This window comes from Octopus sinensis, linkage group LG5 (assembly GCF_006345805.1).
Source record: "Octopus sinensis linkage group LG5, ASM634580v1, whole genome shotgun sequence".
Taxonomy (NCBI): domain Eukaryota; kingdom Metazoa; phylum Mollusca; class Cephalopoda; order Octopoda; family Octopodidae; genus Octopus; species Octopus sinensis.
Genome location: NC_043001.1, coordinates 21,429,015 through 21,456,182, shown reverse-complemented (window position 1 = coordinate 21,456,182; position 27,168 = coordinate 21,429,015). Strand labels below are relative to the sequence as shown.

The 27,168-nt window shown below is 38.3% G+C and overlaps 2 protein-coding genes across 2 annotated transcripts in view; one reads left to right on the top strand and one right to left on the bottom strand.

Moving 5' to 3' along the window:
• Positions 1–7,456, top strand: part of LOC115212303 — a 22,501-nt gene extending 15,045 nt beyond the window's left edge. Inside the window, exons 3-5 of the mRNA XM_029781155.2 lie at positions 980–1,087; positions 5,776–5,885; positions 7,246–7,456. Of these exons, the coding sequence (XP_029637015.1) occupies positions 980–1,087; positions 5,776–5,885; positions 7,246–7,346 (319 nt within the window). The 3' untranslated portion in view covers positions 7,347–7,456. The remainder of the gene's footprint in view (positions 1–979; positions 1,088–5,775; positions 5,886–7,245) is intronic.
• Positions 7,457–9,913: 2,457 nt separating this feature from the next.
• LOC115211739 lies at positions 9,914–15,371 on the bottom strand. The gene is made up of 3 exons (XM_036503109.1): positions 15,332–15,371; positions 12,051–12,188; positions 9,914–10,509 (listed from the first exon to the last, which is right to left on the bottom strand). Exons 1-3 carry the CDS (start codon positions 15,369–15,371, stop codon positions 10,307–10,309), a joined length of 381 nt encoding a protein of 126 aa, XP_036359002.1. The 3' UTR covers positions 9,914–10,306.
• Positions 15,372–27,168: the final 11,797 nt, after the last annotated feature.

Below are 27,168 nucleotides of genomic sequence, written 5' to 3'. Positions count from 1 at the left end.
TCTCTCGTTGCTATAGATTCTTCTCTATTAGCACAATCTTTCACTATTTAATAATTAACTGTGTAACAGGAGAGGAGTTCAGTGGAGCTTCCGCACAGCCATTCCCATTTCATTCACAAGGTTTGTGTCATGATAGCATTTCTTTTTTATCTGAAGTACATGATCTATACTCTCTCTTTTTACTCTTTTACTTGTTTCAGTCATTTGACTGCGGCCATGCTGGAGCACCGCCTTTAGTCGAGCAAATCGACCCCGGGACTTATTCTTTGTAAGCCCAGTACTTATTCTATCGGTCTCTTTTGCCGAACCGCTAAGTGACGGGGACGTAAACACACCAGCATCGGTTGTCAAGCAATGCTAGGGGGACAAACACAGACACACAAACACACACACACACACATATATATATGCATATATACGATGGGCTTCTTTCAGTTTCCGTCTACCAAATTCACTCACAAGGCATTGGTCGGCCCAGAGCTATAGCAGAAGACACTTGCCCAAGATGCCACGCAGTTGGACTGAACCCGGAACCATGTGGTTGGTTAGCAAGCTACTTACCACACAGCCATCCCTGCGCCTATGGGTAGCTTGCGATAGAAATCTGTATTTCTATGCTGTTGGATGATTTTCTATTGACAGAGGACAATACGCCAAACAGAAACATTATCATCCCTGTCTGCTGGGTTAATTGTGACATTGCAACGGCTTCCAATATGCCTATGTCAGTGGAGATCACGAACGTTCGTCAGTGTGCTGGGATCTGTTTCCTATTTCACTAAAACAAACAGTAATATTAGTAAACACCCATTTCTCTCCGATGACGATGACTTGTATCCGAAACGTTAAACTTCTCTTCATCCTAAGACACAAAATTTATTTCACTATTTGAACTATTTTGCATTACTATTTGCCGACACAGGTCATTGCTACATTCCTCTAATTCTACTGTTTTACAGCTATGTTTGTTATATTTCAGGTTTGCTTACAATCAGAACTCTGAAGCGGGAAACCTGGTGCCATTAGAAGAAGAGAATAGTAACATTCCACCTTATTATCTTCCCAATATTATCCGGGTTCTAATGAAGTGAGTATATTGATTGCAGCAAAAATTTCTCTGGCTGGTTTAATGTTATTATTTAACTCAGCGGTTCTCAACCACGATCCATGAGCCTTAAGAGTCCATATGACCCTTAGGGGGTCCATATGACCCTAGGGGTCTATATGACCTTTGGGGCTCTATATAAGATTTTTTTGCTATGTTAAGATTTATCTCTATATGTATAAACGGCAAAATGTCTGTCTGTGTGTGTGTTTATCCTTTATACAAATCCACAATTTTTCAGTTAGAGGGCTCGCACTTTCTATGGTCATTCAAAACCGTCCAAGGGTGGTCGTGCATATCTTTACATTTCCCCAGTCACCCCGCAAAGCCATTAAAAAATCAATAGAAGTGACTTTTTCATGAATTTTCTATCCAAAACCCAATCAAAATGCCTGAAACTTGATACGCTAATTGAATGCCAACTAGCACTATGACCCGGCAACGCCGGGTCATAGTGCTAGTGTGCAATAAATTGCTTATGCTTCTTAAATACACCAAATACCATAATTATTTATACAGTTATATAGCATTTTTGCTATTGACAGAGGACAATACGCCAAACAGAAACAGTATCATCCTTGTCTACTGGGTTAATTGTGACATTGCAACGGCTTCCAAGATGCCTATGTCAGTGGAGAGCACGAACAATCGTCAGTGTGCTGGGATCTGTTTCCTATTTCACTAAAACAAACAGTAACATGAATAAACACTCGTTTCTCTCCGATGCCTATATACAGTTATACAGTATATAAGCGTAGGAGTGGCTGTGTGATAAGTAGCTTGCTTACCAACCACATGGTTCCGGGTTCAGTCCCACTGCGTGGCACCTTGGGCAAGTGTCAAAGCCTTGTGAGTGGATTTGGTAGATGGAAACTGAAAGAAGCCCGTCGTATATATATACTAGCAGTATCGCCCGGCGTTGCTCGGGTTGTAAGGGAAATAACTATATAAGCATTTTTAGAGAGTTATAGCCAAAAAATAGCAAAAAATGCATTAAAAATTGAAAAAAAATTAAGGTAAATTTTTCTTTAAATCGTTGACACATCGTAGATATTTTTAGAGAGTTACTTCCCTTATATAAAAGCGAAAAAAATGCATTAAAATGGAAAAATATGAGGGTAAATTTTTTTTAAAGCGTAGACTCATCGTAGACGCACGCTAATACCCAGAAGGGCTCGATATGAATCACGACTATAAGATACCCGCTTTTGGTTAAACTGCACCGCAAAATGTGGGAGTAGTTAGGAATCTAAATCGTAGGAGACAGACACCACACAACTTCTCTTATATAAAGATGCTTTTTTTTCAGTCATAGAGTTAGATTTATGAAGGTCTTCAGTAGAAAATCCTTCGAATTCTGACTCGCTGCTTGTTATAATGAAATTCGTATCCATTTTTTGTCAGAATTACAAATTTTGAAAACACAATAGGAACAAATTTCGGAAAAAAATCTCCCATAATTCACGGAATTAAAATTACACTTCGATTTTTGTACAAAACTGTAGTTGAAGTGTTTACGAAGTATAATACGTGTTTTCACGAATGTACTAAAGAGATTTGCTCTGATATTCTCATTAAATATGAATAGGTAAATTCGGGCGGCTTGGTAACGAAAGGGTTAAACGGATGCATATTTATTAATCTCTTATTATAATAACTATATATAAGTGTCGTCTGTTTATACATAAACACTGTTTCATACTGCAATTATATATACATATATCTATATTAATATTATATAATAAAATATCAGAGTAAATAAAAACCAATTTACCTTTCTGTCCGTCGTGTGTCTTTGCAAAAGTGTTGGAATGATAAGTGAGTTGTGATTTGGCGCCTTTTTTACTAATAACAAACACACACGTGTTTGTATGTAGTTGTATGTGTATGTAGTTGTATGTAGTTGTTATGTATGTGTATGCGTGTGTGTGAGGAATGACACACACACACTCACGCACGCACACATGTACATCAATGCTTTCGGAGTGATATGTTAAAATATTGAGTGTTCTCGAATTTTGTCTTAATTGGTGGTAAATTGAAAGAAATTTTTTATGGCATCACCCACTGAAGTACTCTGAAAAATCTTAGGTAAACTCTAATTGAAGAAATTGGTGTGAGGAGTAAATGTTATGTATTTATTTGTTCTGTTTGCTGTGTTTTTTTTTTTTGAGTAGTGGTTTAAATACTTTCAGTTTAGTCTTCCTCAAATCACTCTTCGCTATTTACTTTCATTTTATTCGTTGCACACTGTGTGTGTGCGTTTGCGTGTGCTGTAAACCAGACTAAGAAAAGCATTTGACACACACACCAGAATGTGAGTTTTCTGTAAATTTTGCTTAATTGGAGTTTAAATTTTAAAAACTGGACCTGGCATGACGCGATGCATTCTACTCTTAAAAATGCTAGGTAAATTGTAATTGAAGAAATCCTATATTGTAGATTTCTATAACTCCCAAAGGGAGGCAGATAAAATCTGCCTTTTATAATAAGATATATATATATATATGTGTGTTTGTGTGTCTGTGTTTGTCCCCCAACATTGCGTGACAACCGATGCTGGTGTGTTTAAGTCCCCGTAACTCAGCGGTTCGGCAAAAGATACTGATAGAATAAGTACTAGGCTTACAAAGAATAAGTCCTGGGGTCGATTTGCTCGACTAAAGGCAGTGCTCCAGCATGGCCGCAGTCAAATGACTGAAGCAAGTAAAAGAGTAAAAGCGTGTGTGTGGTGGTGATGGTGGGGGCAAAGATGGGGAAAAATATAACGCAAAAACGAGGTAAAAAAAAATAAACATAGTTAGTATTAGTTTGATGCTCAGAAATGGTTGGGTGGAGCGATAGGTTTCGGGTATATACCCTTTTTCTAAGAGATAGGATAGAGATGGAGAGATAAGAACGAAGAAAGAAATTTGGAGAAATTAAAACGCCGTCACGGCATGGTGAAAGATCAAAATAGTAAGGAAACAGAGACTTCTGTAGTAGTATTGTCTTTAAACTGCTGAGTTTAATTATCTAATTGGAAAAAAGGGCGCATGCCATTCTAGTTGAATCTCTTAACGATTCTGCCTATTCGAAGGTCCTGAAGCAGAAACTTATTCTATGAGATGCAACTTCGACAAAATAATATTATGCGGAAGGGTTACAAAAGATCAGTCGAGATTATAAGGTCTAATATTTATTGTGACTCTGTATTTTAGGAAGCTCCTGTATTATTATTATTATTATTATTATTATTATTATTATTATTATTGTTATTGTTATCATCATCATTATCATTATCATCATTATATTATTATTGTTATTATTATTAATTAAGCGTAAAGGTGTTTAAAAGAGTAAAAGAAAATAATAATATAATAATAATAATAATAATAATAATAATATAATAATAATAATAATAATAACCACAACAACACGAACTTCCAATTGTCTCTTGAGGTCTTGGGTGAGACTTGGAGCCAGGTTGTGCAAATGTTAAAGCAAAAGTTAACATATAATAATAATAATAATAATAATAATAATAATAATAATAATAATAATAATAAATGAGAATTGCAAAATCCTGTGGAATGCAATGATTCCGTGCGACCATCAGATTAAACATCGGAAACCTGACACCGTTTTGGTGAACAGACAAGAAAACAACATGCCTGATAATTGACATAACATGTTCTGGTGACAAGAGGATTGAAGAGAAGTTAAGAAGAAAGAGTGAACAACTATGATGAATTGAAGCGGGAAATCCGTAGGCGACGGAGATTGAAGAAATTGGACGTGATTACCAATAGTGATTGGTGCACTTGGAAGTATCAGCGTTCAACTACCAACGCTATTCAAACGGATTGGAACGAATGTTGAGAAAGAACACCTCCAAAAACCATCATTACATGGAACTGCAAGAGTCCTCCACGGGGTTTTTGAATCGTGACCAATAAAACAAGTGTCACTTAGGTATGCTGGCTCTGGGCAGCTGATTACTTTTCAACATACCCAGCAAAAATAAAGCAGAATTTTTCATAGTGATAATAATGTTGAACAAAGATAGTGATGACGATGATAAAATAAATAAATTAATTAATAAATAATAACAACAACAACAACAACAATAATAATAATAATAATAATAATAATAATAATAATAATAATAATAATAATAATAATTGAAAAAATGTGGCATCTCAGGGCGACTACAATACCAGTGATTCTGGGATCTCTAGGAATGATAAAAAAAAAAAAAAGCTACTGAAACCTATTTGAAAATGATACCAGGCTTACCATTCCTACAGGAAGTGCAAAAAATCGTGTTGACTGGAACGGCTCATGTACTGAGAAGAGCATTATCGCTGTGAAAACAACATCCATCCATGAATTTATTTATTCATTAATTTTTTTAAATACATATCTTACCTGTGAATTTGCGTGTGTAATCTGGGAATGCATACAATGAGCTTCTCTGCCCTAGGTGTACGGAAAACACCCGGCGAGAAACTGAAGAAAATTTGAAGAAAGGAGGGAAAATAAGTACTAGGCTTCCAAAGAATAAGTCCTGGAGGTCGATTTGCTCGACTAAAGGCGGTGCTCCAGCATGGTCGCAGTCAAATGACTGAAACAAGTAAAAGACTAAAAGACGTAAAAGATTTCAATGGTTTTTTTTTTTTTTTTTGCAGACGCAGTAAATTAAGAAGTGCAAGAAACGCCAGCGCCTTAGACAAAATGTTTGATTTTGGTTACAAAAGTCGCTATTCAGCTGCCGACGACCTTGCGGCAGGTGCACTACGTGAGTATTTATGATTGTCTAAGATATAAAGTAGTTGATGCACTGGCACTGACATGGCTATGAGGATAAACAGTTTGTTTCTCAACCACATGGTTCAAGGTTCAATCCGACTATGTGGCACTTTTAGTAAATGTGTTTTATTATAACCCTGGGTTGGAAAATACCTTGCGAGTGAGTTTGGTACACGGTTCACGGAAACTATGTATGTATGTGTGCTTCTGTTTGAGTAAAACTATGTATCTATGCATATACATACATAAGGCAGGTTTATGGAATAACCTTAGGTTTCACGCCCATAAATGGTTTAGCTTTATGGTGTATCGTGAAATCCCAAAACCTGTTGGCCCAAGGCCTCTTAAGAATAAGGAGAAGAAAGTGCCTCAATATTCAAAAGTAACAACAGGGATTATCTCCCTTGTTTATCGGCTATCGACTTCTGGCTGTGCCGCTGAGATCGAGTATGGAACTCCATAGTCTCTCAGTTGACATACATGGCTGGCTAATGATGTTGCGTATATCTTTTAATTAGTGAGGCATTTCCTCCTCCATATTTTTAAGAGGTCATGGGCAAACAGGTTTTGGGATCTGACGATACGCCACAAAGCTAAACTCTTTATGGATGAGAAACCTAAGGTAATCCCATGGCTGTGTGGTAAGTAGCTTGCTTACCGACCACATGGTTCAGGGTTCAGTCCCACTACGTGGCACCTTGGGCAAGTGTCTTCTACTATAGCCTCGGGCCGACCAAAGCCTTGTGAGTGGATTTGATAGACGGAAACTGAAAGAAGCCCGTCATATATATGTATATATATATATGTGTGTGTGTGTGTGTGTTTGTGTGTCTGTGTTTGTCCTCCTAAATTCTCTTGACAACCGATGCTGGTGTGTTTGCGTACCCGTAACTTAGCGGTTCGGCAAAAGAGACTGATAGAATAAGTACTAGGCTTACAAAGAATAAGTCCTGGGGTCGATTTGCTCGACTAAAGGCGGTGCTTCAGCATGGCCGCAGTCAAATGACTGAAACAAGTAAAAGAGTAAAAGATATATATATACACACACATGCAGTTATGTATGTATGTATGTATGTATGTATGTATGTATGTATGTATGTATGTATGTATAGTAAGTTAATGGAATAATTAATATGAAGTATTGTGTAGAATATATTGTATAAAGGATCGTGGATAAGGCCAGAACAATGCAAAGTAAATGCCAGGCAAATCCCAATAGTTATTATTTTTGAAAGAAAAGAATGAAAAAACATCAGATATAAGAAGGAATTACATTTAAATTTTATTATTGCCTTTTAAATTACATAAAATAATTCTGTTATACTTATTGTTATTAATTTATTTTTCAGTAAATTACCAGTTGAAGAAAGCAGGGAGACGACGTCGTGACGTGAAACCGATTCGTTTGTATTTCAGGAAGTACATGCCATTACCTCAGCAATTGTTTTAACAAGTGATCAGACTGATATAGCGGCAGCTGACTAAAACTGTATTTACATCTTTAGTTTATTTGTAAAATGTTTTGAGCTGTTTCATACCTAATAAAATTTGCTTCGAAAACTCTTGATCTTATAATCTGAATATATATATAACATCAATATAAGTAACAGGGTATCAAGTAGTGATGCTGTACGACCATTTCAAGTGGCTTCATTTAATTGAACAATGCAATTATTCCATCAATTTAAATGTAGTGCCATCTTCAGGTGCACAAATAAGTAAATGGAATTTTAACAAGTAGGACACATTAATATAATTTTTCTTAAACATTTTAACAGAGCAAGAAGACGGAAGAAATTCATGTTGTCGAGATAAGAATAGATTACATTTCTAAGAATCGCATGGAGCATAGTGGGGTCATAGTGTTGTAAGGGATTGTAGTTCATTTCTAATTCATTTATCTCTTTATCAACTACTAAATCTAAGACTAGAAGACTGTGTCTATTTTGAATAAAGGACATGAGTGAGTTGACTGATCGTGGCTAGGTGTGGTCATAAATATTATCATATGTATCCCTTTTCCCCGGGGAGGAAATAAGACATTAGGAATAGTCAGTTGGATATAAGTGACCGTCTATAAAAAGAAGCAGAGTGGGGTAGACTTTAAATCATGATGTTAATTGCCAGTTAAAGAGGCAAGAGGCTAAGAATCTAAGATTTTAATACAGAGGAAATGTTATTTAGGGGCGCTATGGATGATTGTTTATAAACTATATTGTTATGTTGCATGAAAATAAAATTTTAGAATTTCAAAAATGATATCATAACCAAAATATGTAAAAGGTGTGTATATATCATTTATAAACATTAAAAAGGAAAGATTACATAGAATCGGGTTAATATACATTCATTTACTTAATTAATTACTTATTATGTGGTTTCTATAAAGACTGCTCAGGATATTTACTTATGGAACACCTGGAAAGATATACATGCTATCTATTAATTTTAAGCCATGAATCAGAAAAATGTAAAGATGCATACTGATACACACACATTTATATGTGTGCATATAATTATATATACACATACACAAATATTTATACGTTTATATGGATATAGTATATCTATCTCGCGTAGACCTATGTAACTGAAAAATATCTATTTAAGAACAAGAAAAGTAGCTGACTTGGTGCTTCAACTTAAGTGCATAATTCAACTGAATCTCAATTATTTCTTTTATATATATATAGTCGCTTAGGCATTGCGAGAGATTAATAACTTGATGTATATAACCTCGATATAAATGCGCTTCAGAACGAAGCGTTAGTCGAGTACAGAGTGGTAATAAGAAGATGAGATGGCAAAGGAATAAATTATTGTGTTATGAACTTACATTAGCTTACATCTCTTTCTGCTATAAGAATGCAGTGGACTCATACTTGAGTGCCTGAATAAATACCTTATGGCATCATAGGAGCCTAGAAAATGAAATGCAATATATCTTTATATATAAAAGTGAGGTTGTGTGCTGTCTGTCTCCTACGATTTAGATTCCTAACTACTCCCACATTTTGCGGTGCAGTTTAACCAAAACAAGGTATCTTATAGTCGCGATCCATATCGAGCCTTTCTGGGTATTAGCGCGCGTCTACTATGAGTCTACGATTAAAAAAAAAATTTACGATGAATTTTTCCCATTTTTAATGCATTTTTGGCATATATAAGGGAAGTAACTCTCTAAAAATTTATTATTAAATCTCAGAACGTAAAAAGCTACAGTAGCCCCCCCATCCTTTGTGGTTAGCCATATTGAGATGGCTATTATACTTTGCATCTCTAAAAATGCTTATATAGTTATTTCCCTTACAAACCCGAGCAACGCCGGGCGATACTGCTAGTTTTGGATAAGAATTACATTTATATATGTATACAGGAAAAAAATCATTCCCAAATAAATTGCATTTCGTATTCGAGATTCCATTGAAGCTATACGGTGTTACTTAGGCACTCAGCTATGAGTCCGCTGCATCTTATTGAAGGAACAACCGTAAGCTCATGAAATTCATAAGATAATCGTTTATTCGTTTGTCATATATATATATATATATATATATATATATATATATACATATATATAGGGAGAGTTTATGAAAAAGACAAAAGAGGAAGACAGGTGGTGTACAAAACAAACAGATGTATTAGTATAACGCTCAGGAATAGAAAAAGTCTTTTACGTTTCGAGCCTACGCTCTTCTACAGAAAGGGACACAGAAAAAACAAGGAGAGAAAAAAATGTGTGTAGTGGCTAACGATCTATCATGGCGACATATACATACATACATACATACATATATACATATATATATATATATATATATATATATATAATATATATATATATATTATATATATATATATATATATATATATATATATATATATATATATATTATATATATATATACATATACATATATATATATGTATATAAATATTACCAGTGTGCTTACTCGCAAAATGAAGCTGTGTACATGCACTGTAATTTTTAGAATATTTCATATTATTTTCTGGGTGTTTTTTTTTAATACAAACAAATGTAGGCATATATATATGTGCACATATGCAAAATATACAAGTGCACACATGAACATAAAGATGAATACTTAAGTTTGTCTGTTTTATCAGAATACATTTCCAAATCCCTGATTAATCTAGCCGTTGGTTGAACTATATTTCAACTGTATGAGCTTTCATATGATTTATACATCAGGATAACATTTGTGATATATGATATTACAGAAATTTTCTCTATTGATTCGTTTGATATATAAATCTGAACCTTGGGTCTCTCTTTAAAACTCCTATGTTCTTATGGCTAGACCAAAATGAAATTTTCTGTACCAAGGAAAGAAAATAAGTTAGCAAAGATGACAAGTTAAGTGAAAAACAGAGCAGCATATTAAGTTTTTAGTAAAAGTCTTCGTTATCTCTTTCGGCTACGATTGACGAAACAGCAGTTAAAATGGCGGCCGCTATAGCTAAGACTCCGGCAATTATGCAAAACCCAACAGGATAACCAAGTCGAATTTCAATATCAGTGTAGCTATTTTTCTGTTGGGCTACTTGGTACATAGCGATGAAGATGAACACAGACATCAAAATAAACAAACCTGAAAAATAAAAAGTATTACGGAACTGGATAAAGTATGTAAAAAAATTTATTCTTTTTTCACCAATAATGACTAAAAAAAGAAGAATATATTGTCATTTAAGTTACCACTTTTGATTAAATAGCAATTATTAATAAATAGAAATAAATTGCTTAATCTCTATATATATACACAGCAAAATGTCTGTCTGTGTGTGTGTGTATCCTTTATACAAATCCACAATTTTTCAGTTAGAGGGCTCGCACTTTCTATGGTCATTCAAAACCGTCCAAGGGTGGTTATGCACATCTTTACATTTCTCCCAGTTACCCCGCAAAGCCACTAAAAAATCAATAGAAGTGACTTTTTTGTGAATTTTCTATCCAAAACCCAATCAAAATGCCCGAAACTTGATACACCAATTGAATGCCAGCTAGCTGTATGTAATTGGTCGGAGATTTGGACAGTACTCGCGTGTATGTGCGCACGCAAGCAGCTGTATATGCATGCACTAGCACTATGACCCAGCGTTGCCCGGTCATAGTGCTAGTATAGTATAAGGATTTTTCTCAAATTTAATCACAATAGGATTTTCAAGTCAAGGAAGGGCTGTGGAGGTGCATATGACATTTGCAAGACCTCCTAGCAGGTTGAAGTTAATGTAAAGGTTGATGTCCAACCTTTACATGTACAGGTCAATGTTTGAAGGGAAAACGGTTGGCGGGGACAGAGCCAAGGATCCGGTTTGAATGTAATTGACTTGTACTATGTTTCACTGATCCTGGAGGAAGGAAAAGCAAAATCGACCTGGTCAGGTTCGAACTCAGAACTAAAGGAATACTGCTGTAATTGCTTCCATTTGAGGATTTTATAAAAATAAATCAGTGTCTGACTTTTTAAAAGCCTGACTGAGAGAGGATGTGTGCGTTTGCAACGACTCATAAGACGAATGAGACACAACCTGGTAGGAACGATGATACTTTGCTTGTCAGACCCTTATCTTCTTTATTTGTTATAATTCTAGAGTAAGGTTACAAAATGTTTTTTATATAGTAGTAAGTAAATTAAGCAAAATTATAGTGATGAGTTAATGAAAGTTTTATAAAAATGCATTACCGTATTTGATGGCATAAAAGACGCGTGGGCATATTAGAGGCATTCAGGGGCGGACTGAGCCGTCGGTCAATTGGGCACTGCTTGAGGGTCCGGAACTCTGAGGGGCCCGCACTCTACAGGTTAACTATACTAGAACATGCATTCAAAGGGGCCCAGTAAGCAGTTATGCCCGAGGACCGTTAATATTCTCAGCCCTCCCCTGGAGGCATCCCATTCTCAATAGTGCATATAAGGAAGAACACCCGGGACATAATTACTTTATGGAAGATCAACTTCGCATATTGGACACGGGATTAATTTTTTGAGACATTTGGTGTTTGTGTCGGGGGGGGAGACATTTCGTTATATATGCCATCAAATACGGTATATTGTAAAAACTGTCAAAAGGATTTGAACCTCAAATTGGTATTAATACTTTCCTATGGAAAGAGAAAAGTGGTAGTTACCTGCACAGCCAAGCATATACATAGATTGAGCTCTGATCATTTGCTTTGGACAACAGAAATAGACCAGTTGAAGAAATGTGGCTATAAGGCAAAGTCCAGCTGCAAACACGGCGAAAACTCGACAAACAAAGAACCATTCTGCAATGAAAAAGCAATAGTCCTTTATGAAAAAAAAAATCAGCGAAAATGTAATTTTAATAAATTCTCCTGAAACAGTTATGTCTGTCCAGGAATTAAAAATACGATGAAAATGTATTAATTGATTTACCTTTGTGTACTCACACTGTTATCGATTCGTTACATATTTGAAGTGGAGGCGCAATGGCCCAGTGGTTAGGGCAGCGGACTCGCGGTCGTAGGATCGCGGTTTCGATTCCCAGACCGGGCGTTGTGAGTGTTTATTGAGCGAAAACACCTAGAGCTCCACGAGGCTCCGGCAGGGATGGTGGTGATCCCTGCTATACTCTTTCACCACAACTTTCTCTCACTCTTACTTCTTGTTTCTGTTGTACCTGTATTTCAAAGGGCCGGCCTTGTCACTCTCTGTGTCACGCTGAATATCCCCGAGAACTGCGTTAAGGGTACACGTGTCTGTGGAGTGCTCGGCCACTTACACGTTAATTTCACGAGCAGGCTGTTCCGTTGATCGGATCAACCGGAACCCTCGTCGTCGTGACCGACGGAGTGCTTCCACTCCATACATATTTGAAACTTAATTCTGATGGCATACACTTTCTGGTGTATAAATAAACTTTTGGCAAACCAATTCTGTGACAGTTCCAGATTCCGCTTAGATCCATTTCTTAGGTCGATCCCTTCCCTCAGATGTTCATTTATACATTTATATTTCTATCTTATCTATATTAAATCAAAAATTATTTTTCCGATATGAGAAATCTCACACCACTTGACAACCGGTGTTTGTTTACGATCCTGAACTAAGCAGTTCGGTAAAAGAGACCGATAGAATAATTAGCAGACTTTAAAAGATAAGTGCTGGGATCGATTTGTTCGCTTAAAACCCGTCAAGCGATGGCTACCGTCCAACGATGTAAGACATATGTATGCATGCGTGCCATCCATAAAGGTCGTCTGACATACGAGAAATAACAACTAAAACTCAGTCATATCACACCCTACCAACTTAAATTAGGGAAGAACACTTTTGATAAAAAAGACACGATGGTCACAACCAGTGTTATATTTCATCATATACTTGCTTTACCTAAAAAAATCAAATGTGCCCATTTTTAAAGCTTAGCCAGACTCATGGGCCCGGTTTCCCGGTTTCAATGGCGTATGTGTTCCCCAGCTGGACGGGAGCCAGTCAGTCAGTTCATCGCAGCGTTACTCATTTTTGCCAGCTGCGTGGACTGGAGCAACGTGAAATGAAGTGTTTTTCTCAAGAACACAACGCGTCGCCTGGTCCAGAAATCATGATGCTGACACCTAAACCACTAAAGCACGCGCTTCCACACTTGCTTTAAGGCTTATATTAATTATATACAGATTAACGATAGATATACTTACAGATTAAACATATATCAACAACAGATTGAAAAGAATATAATGATTGTTAGAAGAGTATAAACTAGATTTTATCAGTCAATATATGTTTCATTTAAATAAAGAAATGCAATAGAACCAGTGCATGTTGTATTTACTTGGCACTCATCGGTTAAGACCACGTGGGTTCCAGCTAATCCGATCAACGGAACAGCCTGCTCGTAAAATTAAGGTGCAAATGGCTGAGCACTCCACACACACACACACACACACACACATGCACCCTTAAAGTAGTTCTCGGGGAGATTCAGGATGACATACAATGTGATAAAACTGGCCCTTTAAAATACAGCTACTACACAGCTTTACCAGCTGAGTGGATTGGAACAATGTGAAATAAAGTATCTTGCTCAAGAATACGACACGCCGCCGGGAATCGAACTAACGCCCTTACGATCGTGAGGCGAATACCTCGATCACTAAGCCACGCGCCTTCATCAGTGCTTGTTGTATTAATAGCATAATGACTCGCTTAAGACACAACAATAATGATGTGTCTCACACAAATAGAAGACAAATATGGAAGCACTCCGTCGGTTACGACGATGAGGGTTCCGGTTGATCCGATCAACGGAACAGCCTGCTCGTGAAATTAACGTGTAAGTGGCCGAGCACTCCACAGACACGTGTACCCTTAACGTAGTTCTCGGGGATATTCAGCGTGACACAGAGAGTGACAAGGCCGGCCCTTTGAAATACAGGTACAGCAGAAACAGGAAGTAAGAGTGAGAGAAAGTTGTGGTGAAAGAGCACAGCAGGGATCACCACCATCCCTGCCGGAGCCTCGTGGAGCTTTAGGTGTTTTCGCTCAATAAACACTCACAACGCCCGGTCTGGGAATAAAGAAGACAAATATAACAAAGAGTTCATTGGTCGACTTATCAAAATCAAATGTATCCATCAAAGGGTGATTAGTCACTCTGAGCGTAAAACGATGATAATTACAATTAAGAATATAGCAACGTTTGAACACAAAACTGCGAATCAGCAGAGAAATAAGTCTGCGAAACTGATACCATTTTGAAGGCGGTTTCTAAGGACCGATATCTATGGGCTGTGGAAGGCGGCGAGCTGGCAGAAACGTTAGCACGCCGGGCGAAATGCGTAGCCGTATTTCGTCTGCCGTTACGTTCTGAGTTCAAATTCCGCCGAGGTCGACTTTGCTTTTCATTCTTTCGGGGTCGATTAAATAAGTACCAGTTACGCGATCGGGTATTCAGTCCGATTATTTCTATGTCCCCGCGCATGATACAGCCTTAACACATTTATTGGATGGCCGTTGACTTTCAAGAGTTCCTCCGCCCTTTGACGGGTTTTGTTTTTCATCCCGCAAGGTGTCCAATAAACACCCTCCTCACCAAGCAAGCTTGGTGGGGTTGCCGGTTTAGTCGCCGACGACCCGACCATGCAACAGGTTGTACTGGGTTACATGTTACCAGTAGCACTCGAAAGTGACCTGACATAATGCATGCATGCATGCATGCATGCATGCATACATACATACATACATACCATACATACATACATACATACATACATACATACATACATACATACATACATACATAAGGGTGCTAGTAGCTCCAACCTAATTGCTTAGGTTTCTTGATTATCTAAACTAAAAAAATAATTACATAAATTCACTCTATTTAGATTAAATAAATGGCTTTGAAAAGATGCTGACAATTTTCAGCTCGCTGGGAATGTTGATTCACCCAGAACTTCTGCATTCAAGCCATCCAGAAGATGACTCATGTTGAGCGTCATAAAAACACACAACAACAACAACAATAATAATAATAATAATAATAATAATAATAATAATAATAATGATAATAATAATAATAATAATAATATAATAATAATAATAATAATAATAGCAATAATAATAAATGAACTAATATGGAAGCGAGAATAAAGTTTTATTATATATTTTTAATGTTTTTGTTATATTTTCTTGGAAAATATTGGACTAATTTACATAATTATTCTAAATGAATAATGTTTTTAAATCAGTAACTTTTTTCCAATGTCTATTATACTGCTTGGGGGTATGCATTACTCCTAGTTTTTTTGACATCCGTTGAAACGAATAAATCTCAGAAACAATCATAAAGTCTGTTACTTTCCCCTTGAGAAGATATTCCTGTATGATGAAAAAATTTCAGCAAACCTACCAGTAAAACTATATCTCGTGGCCTACAACTTGGAGCATGCATACTTATATATATATATGTGTGTGTGTGTGTGCGTGTGTGTGTGTGTGTGTGTGTGTGTGTGTGTGTGTGTGTGTGTGGAGGTGCAATGGCCCAATAGGGCAGCGGACTCGCGGTCGGGGGTCGCGGTTTCGATTCCCAAACCGGGCGTTGTGTGTGTTTATTGACCGAAAACACCTTTAGCTCTGCGCCTATGTATACACATATATGCATGCATGTAAAAATGTTTTCATGGTTGAGGGTATGGTAAGATAAAGGAATCTTTTGGTCAGATCTTTGCCACGTCCGTGCATTAAAGACATGTCATAGCCGCGCATGAAGGTTCGCCAAAAGTTCAGTGCAGGAGATATGACATGTGACAATCAAAACAACAGCTATGCAAGGTGAATGCTGCACCCAAATTCTGGGCTGTTTTTGCCCGGTGGTTGCGTGAAATAGCTATCTCTCTCTCTCTCTTTTACTTGTTTCAGTCATTTGACTGCGGCCGTGCTGGAGCACCGCCTTTAGTCGAGCAAATCGACCCCGGGACTTATTCTTTGTAAGCCCAGTACTTATTCTATCGGTCTCTTTTGCCGAACCGCTAAGTGACGGGGACGTAAACACACAAGCATCGGTTGTCAATAATGCTAGGGGGACAAAAACAGACACACAAACACACACACACATACATATATATATATATACATATATACGACAGGCTTCTTTCAGTTTCCGTCTACCAAATCCACTCACAAGGCATTGGTCAGCCCGGGGCTATAGCAGAAGACACTTGCCCATGATGCCACGCAGTGGGACTGAACCCAGAACCATGTGGTTGGTTAGCAAGCTACTTACCACACAGCCACTCCTGCGCAGTTATTATCTTAATTAGCCAAGAGGTAATGTCTTTTTAGTGTCGTGTATAGAATTTTAGTGAATGACTCGTTCTCTCATACAATCTCGCAAATGTGGACAACTATTCATTTGTATGAGAAAAAGTGATGGGGCTTGGGTTTATAAGGAGGTGAAATTTGTTTTAAACGAAGTAATGTTTAAAAGTAATATCTGAATGAAGATAGAAAAGTAAAAAAAAAAAGGTAAGTACGATGAATTAACGGGGAGTTAAAGTATGTAGGTTATGTTATTTGGATATCAGCATTTAGAGATGGCTTTGTGATGTTCGCTTGAATACCAACTAATCCCAGCTGCAGCAATGTCCTTGCTTACCTTCTCGGGTAGAAACAAGATCATATTCCCTTTCATTATATAACAATGAAAAGCACTCATAGTGAATAGTAAATCGTATACTTTTAATGTTCTCTATCCTATTCAATAGTGCTTTGTATTTTTTAATAAATGATATTTTTTTTGCTTATTCGTGTTTGGTCTATGGTATTGTCTGCACATTGATAAAATGAGAAAACTAGGAATTTGGAAGATTTAACTGAGTATATACCCAAATTTTCACTGAACAGGATTTGCCTAGTCCTGGGATTCCGTATTTGTTATCGATTAATCGTTCATCTTATTCACAAGGTTGGTTTGGTTTGCCCAACATCGTCTTCGCTACATCCACTGCATTTAATGACATATATTATACTTTTTGATGGACAAAGGAATTAATTTTTGTTATAGAAAGAACTAGTTCCATTTTAAATTTACATGATATATTCTCAATAACGTTGGTACATGTTCCGCAATTGAAACGACCAGATTCTTTTAACTGTTGAGTCCGTAGCTAGTAGTTTTGCGCTGGTAAATAGTTTTTGTAAGGTATTTTATTTTAGTTGTCTTCTGTATTTGATTATTTTGCATGACTTGAGCAATTTTTTCTTTCTTGGGTCTAGGCTCAGTAATGGTATGTTCTGATGGATAATGCTGAATGTTTCAGTGTTTCTTGCGTTGTATGTTGTAATTAAAGACAGAATTTGAATGTAAAAAGGCGGCGAGCTGGCAGAAATGTTAGCATGCCGGGCGAAATGCGTGGCCGTATTTCGTCTGCCGCTACGTTCTTAGTTCAAATTCCGCCGAGGTCGACTTTGCTTTTCATCCTTTCGGGGTCGATTAAATAAGTACCAGTTACGCACTTGGGTCGATATAATCGATTTAATCCGTTTGTCTGTCTTTGTTTGTCCTCTCTATGTTTAGCCCCTTGTGGGTAGTAAAGAAATAGGTATTTTGTCTGCCGCTACGTTCTGAGTTCAAATTCCGCCGAGGTCGACTTTGCCTTTCATCCTTTCGGGGTCGATTAAATAAGTACCAGTTACGCACTGGGGACGATATAATCCAGTTAATCCGTTTGTCTGTCCTTGTTTGTCCCCTCTATGTTTAGCCCCTTGTGTGCAGTAAAGAAATAAGAATTTGAATGTACCTGAACTGTTTTGGGCTTTTTGTAATTTTTCAATGTCTTTTACTTTGGTACATTCTATTCCATTCCCTTCTAGAGTAGGTAGGTAGTTTCTTTCAAGCAGTTCCTGTTTTAATTCCAGGAGTCATTCATTCTGAATTACGGAGTTGGGGATAAGTACCGGAATGAAATTTGTTTAGGGGTTACAAACCAACGCGCAACCCAAGATGTTCAGAGCGTTTTCATTGCCCCACAAATTTTAGGAGGAGCGGTGCTTGCATCCCCTACACCAATGCATCCATGCACTTCCGCATTCTCTTCCCGAGCCGATTGGGTTGGAGACAATTGTTCGTATTCTTCTAGTAAGGTTAAATGGAATATGTTTTGGGTAGCAGGAAGTAAATAGGAGGTACTATTTAGAGTCGATAGTCAATAGTGAATGCTAGTTTCTATGTTCGTGTCATCTCTCTCTATATAAACGGCAGTTTGTCTGTGTGTGTTTCTGTGTGTCTGTTTGGTTGTACCCTCACCCTGACCACTGCTTTCAACCGATTCTGATGAAACTTGACACACACATAGCCCAATGTCATAATTCAAAACTAACGCAGCGAAAATTTTGAAAAGTTCCCCCACTTCTGAAAAAGATCGATAAATTCGACATGGGGTCGACAATCAGAAACACAAACCACAGATGGTCTAGGGGACGCAACTCGACCTTTTTAACTATCAAAAAAAAATTTACCATCATTTTTTTTCCCATTTTTTTGCTATTTTTTGGCTATAACTCTCTAAAAATGCTTTATAGTTATTTCCCTTACAAACCCGAGCAACGCCGGGCGATACTGCTAGTTCTTTATAATCAGAATGTCAAGGAATGGTAAATGGTTTTCACTATATTCCATTGTGAAGTGAATACTGTTGCTGATGCTATTGAGTATGTACTTAAAACCATTGAGTTGATTGAGATTCTATGTCCACGGAATGAGTCAGTCATCTGAGTAGCATTTCCAATTTTCTACTTGATATTCTTGTAAGTTGATGTCGTACATTGATTTGGCCTTGTTCAGAGAGTTGGAATGCTAGATATTCCATGACAACGTTGGCGTATGTTCGGACGAAATTTGTACCTATCGCGATCCCAGATATTTGTAAGATAGCCGTTTCCTCATGAAATTTTAAAAAAAGATGTTTTGAAAGATGAAACTTAATCACTCAGTGATAATTTTTTTATTTATTTGGTCCGGAATTTCATGTGAGGATCTTTTTTTAGCCGAAACGCTATTTCCCCCCTTCCGTGCTTATGTGGGATCTTATTACAAAGTTTCATATAAAATGAAACGACGTTAGTATCCCTTTTAACATTTTTCAGAAAATGTTTTAATAGGTCTGAGTCATCTCTTTCGTATATATTTTAGAGGAGCATTTAACTCTATGTCAGTGAAGTTGTTTTAGTTTTTTACGAGGATGCTAGTCCCGACATTTTATTATTATTATTATTATTATTTTCTTCTTCTTTCAAATTTGCTTCCATTTCTTGCCGAGTGTCTTCCCGACTACTAGAGCAAAGAAACTCATAGTATACATTGGTAGGCCATTAAACTAAACTCAATAGTTCGTTCATTTTTTTTTTAAGTTAAATTAAAATACATGGGTAGTAATAGTTCTCACATCGACAATGTTCTTCTCAATACGTGTGATGTACCTGTTAAGACAATCTTTTGCACTTCTTGCAGGGATGGTAAGCCAGGGATCATTCTCATATAATTTTCGGTTCCCTTCTTGATCATTCCTAGTGCTATTATTATTATTATTATTATTATTATTATTATTATTATTATTATTATTATTATATGTTTGACTTTTGCTTTATATTTGTACAAGTTGGCTCCAAGTCTCACCCAGAGACCTCAACAGACAACAGGTTGGAAGTTCACGTTGTTATTATGCCTGGTGTGCCATATATTTGGGGGGGGGAGGTTGTACTAGTGAATGTCTAATAAATAAAAATTTTTAAAAAAATTATCATTATTTAAAAATTATTATTTTAAAAAATTATTATCATGTGTGCGACATGGTGATCTCATATCAAGATAAACAGCACATGACCTTGCAGGTGGGGGTCCAGTTAGAACTTTCATCTGGTCGAGTAACCCATCCCGCTCAAAAGGTCCCTGAATAAGGATTGCTTAAGGATGTTGAAAGAAACACCCATGTTTCCAGAGGTGAATTATTCAAACCTCAAAGAATCCCTCTCAACACATGGCTATGATGCTCCCCAACTACGTCTGTTTGTGATCAGAGATGCACACATCATCAACCACAAAGGGAGATGCTCAACTGGTTAAGGTCAAACAACTGACAAGCAAATCTGTGGTATTGAGCAGGATATTTGCTGTAGCCCATCTTTTATACCAAGACAAAACAATGTACATGATAACACTTCCAATCAGTTAAGATCAGAAGCCACGAGAGCCACTACCTGGCATTGCATCAGGGCATTTATTATTATTATTATTATTATTATTATTATTATTATTATTTATTATTATTATTATTTGATTAACGATGCACAGCTGCATCCGATATATTATTATTTGGTTGCTGTTGTTTTTCAATTTTATAATGAGAGCTATATTAAAATAAAGTTAATGTAATATTTTGTTATTGTTCTATATTCATGATAATTAAAGCACTTATTTACCACTTTTATAACAATGCTTTTATTGTTTGATACTTTGCATAAAAGGATAAGAAAACAACTTCCCATCCAAAATCAAAAGTATTTTTAAAAAATCAAAAATATCGTCTGTGTGGTAAGTAGCTTGCTTACCAACCACATAGTTCCGAGTTCATTCCCACTGCGTGGCACCTTGGGCAAGTATCTTCTACAATAGCCTCGAGCTGACCTAAGCCTTGTGAGTGGATTTGGTAGACGGAAACTGAAAGAAGCCCGTCGTAGATATGTATATATATGTATGTGTGTGTATACGTTTGTGTGTCTGTGTTTGTACCCCCTGCATCGCTTGACAACTGATGGTGGTGTGTTTACGTCCCCGTAACTTAGCAGTTCGGCAAAATAGACCGATACAATAAGTACTAGGCTTACAAAGAATAAGTCCTAGGCTTACAAAGAATAAGTCCTGGGGTCGATTTGCTCGACTAAATGCGGTGCTCCAGCATGGCCACAGTCAAATGACTGAAACAAATAAAATAGTAAAAGAGTAAAGGTTATGGCAGAAAGATAACAGTTTACTGAAAGTGGCCTTCCTCAGCTTCAAGACGGCTCTGGAACACGGTGGATGCGTTTTTCACTGTTTCCCTGGGAAAATCTTCGAACACCTCCTTTATCTCGGCCACCAGCTCGGCCTTGGTATTGCAGACAGAGCGGTTAGTGTCTTTCTCAACTTCATTCCACACATGGTAATCCATGGGATTACAATCGGGAGAATAAGGGGGCTAGAAACTGAGGCTGGTGAAGTCGTAGACATTCTCCGATAACCACGTCTGACTCTTTCTGGAAGTATGGCAAGCAGCTGAATTCTTATTTCTTTACTGCCCACAAGGGGCTAAACATAGAGAGGACAAACGGATTAAGTCGATTATATCGACCCCAGTTCGTAACTGGTACTTAATTTATCGACCCCGAAATGATGAAAGGCAAAGTCGACCTCGGCGGAATTTGAACTCAGAACGTAACGGCAGACGAAATACCTATTTCTTTACTATCCACAAGGGACTAAACACAGAGAGGACAAACAAGGACAGAGAAACGGATTAAGTCGATTATATCGACCTCAGTGCGTAACTGGTACTTATTTAATCGACCCCGAAAGGATGGAAGGGAAAGTCGACCTCGGCGGAATTTGAACTCAGAACATAAAGACAGACGAAATACCGCTAAGCATTTCGCCCGGCGTGCTAACGTTTCTGCCAGCTCGCCGCCTTTATCCTAGCTCGCCGCCTTCAGCAAGCAGCTGAATTCTGCTGCCACACATATGGCCTTTGTTTAGCAATACCCTCCAGCCAGGGTTTGACCACTGTCTCCAGACGCTTCACATAGCCGTCTAAATTAGGCCTAAGATCCGGTTCATCCCTTACTGGATGAATTCTGGTGTGAGGATGCAGCCAGGATGCCTGGTGTGTCTCTTCTTGGTAGTCTGCTGTGCAGAAGTCCATCCCATATATTACTGCCTTTATCGTATTTAGAAAGCATTGAACAGCAGTCATGATGTCGGTATTTTGATAACCTGCGCGAATCATCGTGATACGGGTAACGCTTTTCCAATATTCAGATGACTTCCATGTCAGCTAACATTTTCTGAACTACAACTTTAATCGTCATGCTCTCCAACACCACAGACTGTTCACCAATACATCGACCTGTTCTTGGAAAAAAAAATAGAGACATAAAAAAATCGTCCCATTCAGCCTGAACACTCGATAGTTTTCCATTCTGTTGGACTTCGGTTTCGGAAATGGAAGTTCATTGTATGGGACCGTGAATATTCCCTTTCTCTGACCAGACCATCAGATGTTGCTACACATCGCTGGTCACAATGCGTTCGCATTGTTTTTTTTTTAGCCTTCGTACGACGCCACCCCGCTGGCTAAGCGAGCAGGCCAACAGGAGAAAGAGTGGTGAAAGAGTACAGCAGGGATCACCACCCCCTGCCGGAGCCTCGTGGAGCTTTTAGGTGTTTTCGCTCAATAAACACACACAACGCCCGGTCTGGGAATCGAAACCGCGACCCTCCGACCGCGAGTCCTCTGCCCTAACCACTGGGCCATTGCACCTCCATGGAAACGTGAATATAAACTCACAAAATATGTCTAGTATTTCGTTCTTCCCTTTTGTTTGGTTGGAGTGGCTTTTGTTTTAAGCTATAGGATTGATCGTTGTTATCTTTATCGATTAGTTTCTTCGTTAACCTTAATTTTCTGCAGAAGTTTGAAATGTCATCTTGTACTTCACTAAAGTTAGCATACAGTAGTATGCCAGCGTGTATGTGTGTGTGTGTGTGTGTGTGTGTGTGTGTGTGTGTGTGTGTGTGTGTGTGTGTGTGTGTGTGTGTGTGTGTGCGTGTGTGTGTGTGTGTGTGTGTAAGGATTAAGCAACAAGTTGCTTCACCACATACCGAAAATTTAGAAATAGCAGCCAAAGACAGCTTATTCTTTTTTACTACAGATAACAATATTTGTAACTCACATAGACAAAAGAAGAAATGTGGTGTGTGTGTGTGTGTGTGTATGTGTGTGTGTGTGTGGTGTGGTGTGTGTGTGTGTGTGTGTGTGTGTTGTGTGTGTGTGCATACACACGGAGGCGCAATGGCCCAGTGGTTAGGGCAACGGACTCGCGGTCGTAGGATCGCGGTTTCGTTTCTCAGATCGCGGTTTCGTTTCTCGGGCGTTGTGAGTGTTTCTTGAGCGAAATCACCTAAAAGCTCCACGAGGCTCCGGCAGGGGGGGGGGCGATCCCTGCTGTACTTTTTCGCCATAACTTTCTCTCACTCTTGCATCTTACAGCTCACCTGCGACGAACCGGCGTCCCGTCCAGGTGGGGAACCTATACGCCAAGGAAACCGGGAAACCGGTCCTTATGAGCCAGACATGGCTCGAGAAGGAACAAACAAAACGTTTGTCATTAAATCTAAACATCTTATTCTATAACTAGCATTCTGTCGGTTACGACGATGAGGATTCCAGCTGATCCGATCAACGGAACGGTTTGCTCCTGAAATAAACGTGCAAATGGTTGAGCACTGCACAGACACGCATACTCTTAACGCAGTTCTCAAGAAAATTCAACGTAACACAGACTGTGACGCGACGAGCCTTTTGAAATACAGGTGCTACGTATTTTTGCCAGCTGAGTGGACTAGAGCAACGTGAAATAAAGTGTCTTACTCAAGGACACAACGCGCGGCCTGGTATCGAACTCACGACCTTGGGATCGTGAGCCGAATACCCTAAACACTAAGCCTTTCTATACCTATTTCTTTATTACCCACAAGGGGCTAAACACAGAGAGGACAAACAAGGACGAAATGGGTATTTCGTCTGAGTTTACGTTCTGGTTCAAATTCCGCCGAGGTTGACTTTGTCTTTCTTCCTTTCGGAGTCGATAAATTAAGTACCAGTTGCGTGCCGGGGTCGATCTGACCGACTAGCCCCCTTTCCCCGAAAATTTCGGGCCTTGTGCCTCATTAGGTTGCAGCCATGCTGGGACACCATCTTGAAGAATTTTAGATCGAACGAATCGACGCCATTCTTTTATTTTAAAGCCTGGTACTTTTTGTAACGGTTCCTTTTGCCGAACAGCTAAGTTACGGGGACATAAACGCACCTGCACCGGTTGTCAAGGGATGGTGGGAGACAAACATAGAGACAGACACACACAGACACATTATATATCGTCATCATCATCATCATCATTTAACATCCACTCTCCATGCTGGCACTCTAACAGTTCTGCCAATCCCCTGCCCTGCACACAGTACGAAGAGGTACTGAAAAGTTCCTGACTTTAAGGGTATTGCGAAAGGCCAGATTGGAGGCCCAACCTTCCGAGTTCTTTTACGGGACTTAGAAAGCTGAAGGACCTTCTGCAATAATTGTGTGAATGTGAGAGGAGAATATCTATATATATAAAACTGTAGTTGTGTGAGTGTCTGTCCCCTTCGATTTAGATTCCTAACTCCTCCCACATTTTGCGGTGCAGTTTAACCAAATTCGGGTATCTTATAGTCGTGATTAATATCGAGCCCGTCTGGCTATTAGCGCGCGTCTACGATGAGTCTACGATTTTAAAAATAATTTAACATCATTTTTTATTCCATTTTAATCATAATTTTTCGTGTCGATGGCGGCGGAGTTGGCGTCCATGGTCACACCTGCACCTGTTTGCTTCTCCCCCTTCTTCCACCCTCGTGAAGCTGTGGGGAAGGGAGTGTAAGGAAATCAACGTCGTAAAGCGTTGTCAAGGAGACCAGCGTTCTTTAGAACAACGACTTCTTGGCTTGAAGACACCAAAACAGAAATGGCTAAGAAAGCCCGAATTGGCATCTATAAGGGAAGTAACTCTCTAAAAATGCTTATATAGTTATTTCCCTTACAAACCCGAGCAACGCCGGGCGATACTGCTAGTATTGGATAAAATCATAATTAAATGATCCACTTGTATTTTCTTTTACCCAAAACCAGGAAATTCTCAGCTCCCACTCGTAATATAAAATGAACTGGCCGATTCGCTAGAGCGTCGGGAAAATGCTTTGCAGCATTTGTTACGGCTGTTTACGTTTCGAGTTCAAATCCCTCCGTGGTCAACTTTGCCCATCATCACCTCCGTCGTCGATAAAATAAAATCCAGTCAAGTACTAGTCAGTGGTTTCGAGTAACCTCCCTTTCTCAAAATTGTTATGGTTGTGCCTATAGATTAGAAACCAATAAACCTTTCTGGAATTTTGGCCCAAGATCTGGAATTTTGGGTGAGGGACTAGCCAGTTGCATCGAACTAGTCAATTACGTCATGCACTGATGCTTGACTGGTATTTGCTTCATCGACCCCGAAAGAATGAAACGCAAAGTCGACTTCGGAGGAATTTGAACTCAGAACGTAAAGACGCACGAAATACGACTAAGCATACCTTTGTCCGGAGTGCTAACGACAATGCCACTTTTAAATTAGAAACCGAAAATGGTTTCAAATTTTGGCCCAAGGCCAGAACTGGAAAGACTTCCACCCGTCCTCCGACTCCCATTTTCTCCCAAATTTGTTTATTTTTGTAATTCTTTTGCCGAAAATCCCCGTTTTCGGATACGGAGATTCCGGAAAATTGTCAAAAATCAGCATTGTGAAATTTTCCCACCCCCTTTCCCCCAACTTCTTTAATTTTGACTTTTTTTTCCGACAGTAACCCTAAAACCCTAACCCTAAACTCTAAACCCCTAACTCTAACCCTAACCCTAAACCTAACACTAAAACCGTAACCGTAAGTACAGAAATGTTTTGAAATTTTTGTCCGAATCATGATGTCCGTATTTTTCCGCATATTTAAGAAAAAAAATTCTTAAAACAAATTTTACAAAGATTTTTGGAAATTTTTTTCAGAATCATAATCTCCGTATTTTTCCGCATCTTTTGAAAAAAAGAAATTGTGAAAAAAGTTTAAAATGAAAGAAGTGGGTGTGAAGATGGGGTGGTAATTTAGAAATGTCGATGTTTGCCAAATTTTTTGTAGATTCGTTTTCCCGTAGCCGAAAATTTTTTCTCAAGGATGGTTTTTTTTTTCGGGGAGGGGGGGGGGCAACGGAAGTCTTGCCCCCAGGACTTTTTGAGAGGAGGGGGAAGTCGATTACAACAACCACAGCTCTTGACTGGTATTAATTTCATCGACCTCGGCCGAATCTGAAGTCAGTATGTAAAGACGGACGGATTGCCGATAACTAAAGGCGGCGAGCTGGCAGAAACGTTAGCACGCCGGGCGAAATGCGAGGTGTAGCAGGTGATGCAGTAGAAATATGCCTCAATCTACCAAATATTGAGCAGTTATATAATAAATAATAATAATAATAATAATAATAAATAATGATTGCCCTGATGCAGTACCAGACAGTGGCTCTCATGGCTTCTGATCTTAACTGATTGGAAGTGTTATCATGTACATTGTTTTGTCTTGATATAAAAGATAGGCTACAGCAAATATTCTGCTCAATACCACAGATTTGCTTGTTGTTTGACCTTAACCAATTAACCATGTCCCTTAGTGGCTGACGATATGTGCATCTCTGATCACGAGCAGAAATAGTGGGGGAGAATCATAGCCGTGTGTTGGAAGGAATTCTTAGAGGTTTGGATAAATCAAATTTGGAAACATGTATGCTTCGTTCAACATCCTTAAACAATCCTTATTCAGGGACCTTTTGAGTGGGATGGGCTACTCGACCAGAAGAAAATTCTAACTGGGCCCCACTTGCAAGTTCATGTGCTGTTTATTTTGATATGAGGTCACCA

Excerpts from the sequence above, each read along its gene's own strand:
- LOC115211739 (XM_036503109.1), bottom strand. The coding sequence starts at position 15,371 with ATGAGTCATCTTCTGGATGGCTTGAATGCAGAAGTTCTGG. Across the intron at positions 12,189-15,331 it reads CTTGAATGCAGAAGTTCTGG|AATGGTTCTTTGTTTGTCGA; the intron begins GTGAATCAACAT and ends TTTTCATTGCAG. Across the intron at positions 10,510-12,050 it reads GTATATGCTTGGCTGTGCAG|GTTTGTTTATTTTGATGTCT; the intron begins GTAACTACCACT and ends TTTATTTTTCAG.